This window comes from Panicum hallii, chromosome 5 (assembly GCF_002211085.1).
Source record: "Panicum hallii strain FIL2 chromosome 5, PHallii_v3.1, whole genome shotgun sequence".
Classification (NCBI taxonomy): Eukaryota; Viridiplantae; Streptophyta; class Magnoliopsida; order Poales; family Poaceae; genus Panicum; species Panicum hallii.
In genome coordinates, this window is record NC_038046.1 from 12,730,050 (window position 1) to 12,738,521 (window position 8,472).

Sequence of the window (8,472 nt, forward strand, 5' to 3'; positions counted from 1 at the left end):
AGATCAGACCGTCGCTTACGTGCTCCCCAAAGATGCAGCATGACGATAAAACGCACCTAATGTTCAGAAATAATGTCGCCTAGATAATTCATGAATGCGTCAGAAATTAATTTTCAGAAATCTCTGTGTACAATCTCTTCTAATTTCTCAACATTCAGATGCTGTAGAAATTAATGTTTAGAAATTCCTATGCGATCTTTCCATTTCCTTCTTCTTACATGAAAGAGCAATTGTTTTACAAAGGGAAATTAATTTACAGCTGGAACTATACAACCGAATTGTAACCGCCCGGTTGCGGCTCGCCATATAAACCGCCGCCCCGCCTGATCACAACGGCTCCCGAAACATTTCCATCCACGCCATGCAGGCTCCCCGCCCCGGGCGCCGCCTGCGCCCTTCGCCTCGCACCCCTCCTACCCGGAGCTCATCGACTCCTTCCTGCGCCCCCCGTGTCGTCTCCGGCGAGAAGGTGGGCGAGTTCATCCACGAGGCTGACGCCTACGCCGCCGGCCCCGACCAACTCACGGGCCAGTTCCTGCCGGCGACCGCAGGCGATGGGGAGGAGGCGTGGTACTTCTTCACGACGCTGAAGCTCAAGGGCAAGCACTGATCAATCGCGCCGTGGACACCGGGGAGGGAAGATGGAAGCAGCAGGGGCCACCGCATCCCGTGCGCTCCAATCTCGGCGACCACCCGCCGCCGCGGATAGGGCAGCGTCAGAACTTCGCTTTCGTGTGGAAGGAGGACGACAAGCTGGTGCGCTCCGAGCGCACGAGGTGGTCCATGGTGGAGCTCCGCCGCGACCCCTTGGACCTGCTTGCCCTGTGCAAGGTGTACCGCTGCGTGAGCGATCCGAAGGCCAAGGCGGACGAGTCCTGTGGCGGCAATGGCGGGGGAGCGTGGGGGCATGGAAGCGGAAGACGAGGCCTCCGCTGCGGCTGGAGTAGCGGCGCTAGGACGCGAGGAGGAGGACGACGAGGAGATTGATGCGGAGACGACGGCGGGATCGCCTGGACGTCAGAAGAAGGCCGTTGGCGCGAGCGCTGGTGCGGCCATGACCGGGGAACTCTGCGATGGCTGGCGGGCCCCTCTTGATGCTGCGGAGAAAGCCAAGGCCCCAGCAGAAGCGGAGGATGTCTCCGCCATGGCCGGCTCCCAAGCCAGCACCCTTCGCCTCGCACCCCTCCGATGCGGAGCTCGTCAACTCCTACCTGCGCCCCTGGGTCGTCTCTGGCGAGAAGGTGGGCGAGTTCATCCACGAGGCTGACATCTACGCCGCCGGCCCCGACCGCCTCACCACCGATTTAACCCTAAACTCTGGGGCGCGGCGGCATCGACTGGACGCCAGAAGTTCGTCAGCGAGAGCGGCTGGTGCGGCCACGACCTTGGAACTCTGCCTTGGCTGCGGGGCCTCTCTCGATGCTGCGGAGGAAGCCGAGACCCCAGCAGACGCGGCGGAGCCCGAAGATCCCAGCAAACCCCGGCTCCACAACTTCTTTTGAGATTCGAAGATCCTCAAGGAAACGGTGAGCCGTGAAAAAACCCTGGCTCCACAACTTCTTTTGCTTCCTGTCAGTAACTCAGTTTAGGTATCAATGTGGTAGTATAGTAGCAAGCAGAGTGCAGATGCAGCACCCATTCCTCCAGTAAAAAGAACGCAGTTATGACTGAACAATTTGGAGAACTTTCTTGACATTATGAAGCAATCAGTTCTTGTGGCATGATGGGTGATTTTGGAGTAACAGGGAATGCAGTAAAGCAAGCACACACAGGAAACAGAGTGCCCTCTGATTTGGCCTTTTGAAGGGCACAATAAGAGCAACCTAGGATTGCACAATCTGAAGGATCACATTACAGACATACAAATGCACAACTCAATAACACGTGAATCTACACTAACATTCGGGGAATTTTAGATAATCCCCAGGAACTATTTCAGCCTTCAACATCATCTCCCTGCTAACTCAGATGTCTTTCGTGCAGTTGAAGGCCAAGATTATTTGTTCTGACCTGTCTGCTCAATGGTTCTTGGGGCTGCAGGCAAATGGACATAGGTTAGAATCGTGCAAGGTAGCCAAAAGTTGAGGTCCCAAAATTAAAATTATAGCTCAATGACACAATGCACCAAATCTTCAGAATAGCGCATCAAATGCACTAGCCAGTTGTGTTAGTTGCTGACAGGAAAAAAACAATTCGACTAAGTTTTCAGATTCAGGTGCCAAAACAGCAAGCTGCTGTTTGTTACAATGAACACTTTATCATCTTAGTGCTTTAGGTTTATGCATCTGTTGCCAGCCAAGAGAAATGGTCTATATATATGAGCATTACATGAGCAAACAATTAGCAGCAGCCAGGATATAGTTAATCAGCTAATGCTGAAAAACTTTCAGAGGGCTGGACCAATGACCATCTTATGCAAAACATTGAAAAATATACACTTACAAAATTGTCCAGTAACATAAGCACCAAATACATGCAGAATCTCAAGATCTATTGTTACGCACTGTACATACCCTTTCCAACAGCATCAGATCCCCTCATGATTTTCAACTTCCGACAGATAGTGGTAAACAAACTGCAAAGGAACAAATAAGGTCAGCACTTGCACAATATTAGTCTTGAGTGATACCTTGAACAGGTATCAAATTTACAGAAAATTGTAGGGTAACAAATTTAGCAAATTAGTAGACGAAATGTGAGGATACTTCAGTGGCCAATATAACACCGAGGACTTGGTACATGGTGATTTTAGAAAGAAAAAAAAGTGAGAAGGATATGATGCATGTGTAAGCACCTTCAATTGTCTCTATAAAGATTTCTGTTCTGTTTTGCGATGGGCACTTATATTGCTAGCTGAAAAATACATATAAACTTCAAATCTGAAAAAAAAAGGTTCAGAAGCACGGCCACACACCCATATTACTCTCATCCTTCTGTTATTTGCATAAATCGCCATTACTGGTTGAGGAATGGTGAACACTGCCGATATGATGTTAACAAGGTATAGAACTCTTTCTATGATGACCAAGCCACTGATGCCATGGGGTAATGCATTGACAAGGGGGGAATGATATTTTTTCCATACCCAAAATGTGTTCCTAATGACTGCCAATAAAATTAAAAACAGATACAGAACTTGATCCAACTATAGTCTACACTGGCAACATTAACAATCAATTACATAGCATTTTGATATCCAAAATCTGGCCATATATCTTTTCCAAATTGGAGTGAAGGGACAACAATAACAATCCACAGGAAGGTTGCCCATGATGAGAATTCGTGTGATTATATAAGAATGTAAGGTACTTACTCCCAGGGAAGATCACCAACAAGCATCCAGTCCGCATCCTTATCCTCATATGTAAGGACATACTCCTGGTCTTGGAGGGCATCCGCCTTTGTGCCATTGGTAAGTCTGTCTTTGCTCGATGGTTTACGCAGACCACTTTGACCTTTTAAAATCACAGGCTAATAAGTAAATATTCTCATAATAAAATATAATATGCAAAAACAGCTTGGCGACTTGTATTGTATTGCTTTCATGTTTACATATTAACTGCTATTCGTCAGGCCATGAAACTTGTGTGCTTTTGCCCCGGTTATTCCTCCATATGTGAAGCAACATGGATGTTTGATGAAGTTTGAGCAACGGAGCCGGCACTTTAGGTCGTGGCATGATGAACAGCAAGTTTTCCCTATGCACTAGATGACTGTATGACGGCTCTTTACGGTCACACATATAGTGCATCGATGTATAAATGCTAATGTTAAGCAAGTTCCAGTGGATCTTTGTTTGTAGACAGCAAATTTTATTTAGGGCCTGTTTGGATGAGCTAAAGTTAGGTGCTAAACATTAGCACCTATTAGCACTTGTACCCCATGCTAAAGTTTTTAAGTCGTAGCTAAAGTTTAGCCCACCCCATTAGCACTCCTGTTTGGAGGAGCTAGTGGTAAAGTTTAGCACTTTTGGACATTAGCACTTGGCTCCAAACACCCCCTAATATTCAAGCTCGTGCCGTAAGCCTTCTGCGTAAATCTACAGCACAAAGCTCTTCTCTTCCGGCAACGGATCCAATCAATACGCTTCCTAAAATGGCAGTGATTGGAGCAGTAGTTGCGTTATCGAAAGAGGGGAACGCATCAAAGAGAAGCTTAGAGCCGCACCAGCGATGAAGCAGCTGAACATCTTCTCGAGCGCCGCGGAGAGGTCCTCGTAGCTGGAATACATCTTGATGTCCACCTTCCTGAGGTAGGGCGCGCCATCCATGCTGACCTTCACGTACATGGGCCCGCCCCCGGACGCGGCCTCCTCCGCCGGCGCCTTGCTCTTGGAGGCGCTGGCGGCGAGGGTGTTCTTCCGGTAGTTTCGCACGGGCGGCCATCCCACCACCTGCGCCCTGCACGGACCGACAGCACCGCACCGCATCGGTCAGCCCCGGCGGCGTCCAACTCCAATCCCAGGCCGAACCGGCCACTCCCGCGACGAAATCGAAGCGTTGGTCTTACTTGGCGGCCGGCGGCGCGGCGGGGGGCGCCTGCTTGCCGTCGCCGGCCTTGGCGGCGCCGGCGCGGGGGGAGGGGTCCGGGAAGGCGCGCTTGGCGGAGCAGGCGGCGGCGGCGGGCGGTGGGCCGAGGGAGAGCGCGGCGGCGACGTCCTCGCGGTCGGGGGAGTCGGAGCCCGGCAGGCCGAGGCGGAGCGTGAGGCGCGGCGCCGGCGAGGAGGAGGAGGACGAGGAGGAGGTCGGCGTCGGCGGCGCGGCGGAGGCGGCGGAGAGGCCGATGTAGTCGTGGGGCTCGAGGGGCGGCGACATTGGGGCGGCTGGGGAAGCAGAGACCAGAGAGGGAGGGAGGGAAGGGCAAGCTGGGAAGCTGGGGGTGGTTTTCTCGCGCACCCCTTGTTTGGGGAGGAGGAGGTGGTGAGATGTGGAGGGGCGGCAGGCAGCGAGCGACGACTTGCGGCTGGTGGTGGTAATAAAAGTGGCCGACCGGGCGGATTTTTTTAACGAATTTCTCTCGCCTCTGCCTTTTTTTCCCTTTCTCCGGGGAGGGGAGGAGGCCTTGTCATCCGCTTGTCGTCTTGTCGCGCGGTGTCTAGCGCTTGGGCTGGGCCGCCGGCCTCGTGGTCTCGGTGCGTGTGGACGAGTCGGCTTGTGCCGCGTCGGCTCCAGGTCAGCTCACCTGTGATCGACCGCGCTCTTGCTCTTGCATGGTGACCACTGGTGCTCCGCTCTGCTGGGAGAGCCTGCAACTGCGAGCCAGGTTGGCGAGTAGGCTAGTTTTGGGAAGTGCAGGTCATGTCTAAACAACGCTGTTAAAAATCAGCATCGACTAATCACATCCGCGGGACAAATTGGCCTATCGCGACCCAATCGATGTCTCACGGAAGGTCGCTCCCGTTTCCAGCTAGGAGAAGCCGAGAAGCTGGCCTGGCGTCCACGACCATTGACCGAGGAATATTACTACAGTATTGCTGGAGAAAAGAACTAGGGAGGGGGCGCAGCATGGAGGAGCCCCGGCCGGTCTCGGGCCGTTCCTGCCAGAGCTGAGGACGTCACGGCAGACGGCTCGGGATAGCGTGGACGTGGGGGGTTAGCAGCTAACATGGAGGCGGCGCCATTGCTTGTTGGTCCTATTTACCGGTCCAATCTCCAACTCCAAGCAGTAGTAGTTTTTTTTTCTATTAATTAGATAGAAACAAAGTTACAGTCATAAGCATCTAATTGCTCAGTATAGTTCCGAGCTCGGTTGCGCCATACTGCACTGTGAAACAACCGTTTAGCGAGCTGTGCAAGCTCATGTGCTACTATATTCTGCCTCCCTTTATACGATGGAAACGAAGTGAAGGCAAACCCCGTGCTGAATCGCAGATCTCCTTTACGCGAAACATCGACGAAGAAGATCGTAGTAGCAGTTTATGAAGATAATAGTAGGCGGAGGTAGCGTCGATGCCCAGCAGGTTGGCGTGATTGGTGCGTCTCCTCCGGCATTTTCCATGAGAAAAATTCGGCTGACCCTGTCCCAGTCGGCCAGTCCAAGGCTCCAATCGTGGGCACGGAAAAATTAAGGCGCGCACGGTCGGGGGGTTGGGGCGCAGGCACGGAACCGCCGACACGAGAGCGAGCCCGACAGCGCCACGGACACGTCCCTCTCCCCCGGGCCGCACGGCCGCGCGCACCAACCCCACCTCGCACCGCACCCCACGGCACGCAACCCGTTCCCGTGCCCACGCCTGGCGCTGCTCCGGTGCTCCCCCTACCCCCCCCCCCCCGGCACGTGTCGGATTTCCGTGCGCCGATCAACCAGGCGTCCAAATACACGTAACGTGTCGAGACCCTGCACGGTACGTGGCGAGCAAACGCTTTCCATCTCACTGCGTTGGATAATACGCGCGTCAGATCGACCGGATAGAATGGTCTAACTAGTAACTACTCATGGAAGACGTTTTAGTTTGAAATGTACGGACGGTCTTCGTGCTTGTCGCCAAGTGTCGCCTAGCACGTCACGTTGATGACTGGAGGGTATTTTGAGAACTTTGGACTTAGAGGACACATCTTGACAAGTTCAAGGACGTGTTTGATGTTTTCTCAATGCCAAGTTTGGCCGCTTCGGCAGACGCCAGCTAGTCTACAAGTCCAGAGTCTCACGCACTCCGGCAGTCCAGTTTCGTCAACGGCAACAAGTGTGCCCACTTCGGCAGCGAGCGAGTCTAATAGCTAGGCCGCGGATGGTGCTAAAAGGATTCACGTCATGGTTTGCTGGTCCTTGCTTTTCTTATGCTACTGAGCTAAACGCTCTGTACAGTAGTGGAGCAGGAAACGAAAGTCAAACGCTGCACGTTGGTGTGGGCAGCAGTAGAGTAGATGAGATGATTTCCTCTGCTGCTGGCCCCTTGGATGCTCTCGAGTCCAGGCTACCATACACCAGTGCACCTGCACGTCGTCCCCTGCCGGCTGCCGCTGCCTGCTGCTAGTTCCCAGTTCCCACTCCCAAGTCCCACTCATCCTCCCACGGCAATGCCAGTGCGCCGCGCGCGCGGGCAGAGCCCGGCCGGCCACATGCGCGGGGGCGGCAGCCGGCAGGCAGCGCAGGAGTAGGTAGGTGGCTGCCGCTGCGGCGCTGCTGATCCGTGCCGCGCCCTCCTAGACGAGGCTGCCTAGCTACCGCGGTAGCCCTGCTGCCCGCTAGTCGCCTGTTCCCCCCGCCACGGGCCATGCGCGCGTGCATCATCGCCGGCCAGGCCATCATGCCCACTCGCTCCCGGGGGTGCTCGAGAGCGGGCTCTGCCCGCGCGCCCGTGACTCAGGCCGGCCGATTCCGCCCCGCGCGCCCGCTTTTCTGCGTGTCGGTCACCACAATTTTTTTTTGAGCTCGCATACAAGTGCTGGAGTTAGAATAATTCCGAGGCTATTGAGGTATTGACTAATACGAAGTGGCCGGCCGGCCGCTCGCTTTGTTCACCACCGAACAGGTTCGGGCCCGACTCCCCGTCGACCATTTTTTTTCCCGTAGTTAGCCTGATTACTGCTTATCGAATGGATGGTTCATGGCTGATTGCAGCACGGTCTGAGAGCCTGTCCGGAGGAACACTTGCGTTTCACGCAAAGTATCCCGCCGCGCAGATTTCGCTCAGCTCGATAACACTGGTGCGGACGGTACAGGCCGGGGAGACAGAGCCAGAGAGAGGGAGGGACGGCGCGCCGGGGCAAGACAAGAGGCTGGCCTGGCCAGCCATGGCACGGCGGGGTCATGATGAGGCGCTTTCCCCTTGTCCCTAGCCCAGCGCCCGCGCGTGTCCCCTGTCTCCCCCTCCCCCGCCTGCGCACTGGCTCCACCAGCAGCACTGGCCCCGGCGCGCACCGAGCACACGAAAAGCCCACAAGCCATCGCTTGTCTGTTCCTCCCGGTGGGGGCAGCCCGGCAGCAGCAGCGGCCCGTGCGTGCTCGCGAGTACGACGGCGAAAAGGGCCCCGATGCATCGCTGCCGGTGCACTGGCACCGCCGCTGCGCGGTGGCTGGTTCTCCTCCGATGCGCGCACCCTGCGCCGGGCCGTGCGAGCGTGCTGCGGGGTCAGCCGTGGTACACAGTGCATAGTAGGCTGGGCTGGGCGGGCTCAACTGCAAGTCAACTCGTGTCGATACGCTGCTGCGGGCCAAGCGGTTTGGTCACAAGTAGTAGCAGCACTGCAGCGGCCAGCGGGCGGTGTAAGTTCAGTAGCTCTGTGCTCCGAGCTGGCGCTGCCTGTTGCTCTGCGTTTAGCAAGTCCCCTGTTTGCCTGAGCATCTCTTTACCATTGTCCTCCAGCGTACCCAACTTTTTCCTTTCACCATGCTGGACGATGGGGGATTCGCATCCCGGGTTTGTCATGGTGTTGGAGTTTTTTTTTTTGAAAAGCAAATGGTGTTGGAGGTAAATCAGCATTTGTTTACCATTTTCTGCTGGAGTCTACTACTTGTGGTCCGTGGGGCCAC

The 8,472-nt window shown here is 54.9% G+C and overlaps 1 protein-coding gene across 1 annotated transcript; it reads right to left on the reverse strand.

Annotated features, from left to right (window-relative positions):
* Positions 1 to 1,668: 1,668 nt before the first annotated feature.
* Positions 1,669 to 4,943, reverse strand: LOC112895484 (auxin-responsive protein IAA5-like). The gene is made up of 5 exons (XM_025963437.1): positions 4,510 to 4,943; positions 4,168 to 4,400; positions 3,314 to 3,455; positions 2,514 to 2,575; positions 1,669 to 2,034 (listed from the first exon to the last, which is right to left on the reverse strand). The coding sequence occupies exons 1-5, from the start codon at positions 4,812 to 4,814 to the stop codon at positions 1,997 to 1,999; spliced, it is 780 nt and encodes a 259-aa protein (XP_025819222.1). The 5' UTR covers positions 4,815 to 4,943; the 3' UTR covers positions 1,669 to 1,996.
* Between the last annotated feature and the right edge of the window lie 3,529 nt (positions 4,944 to 8,472).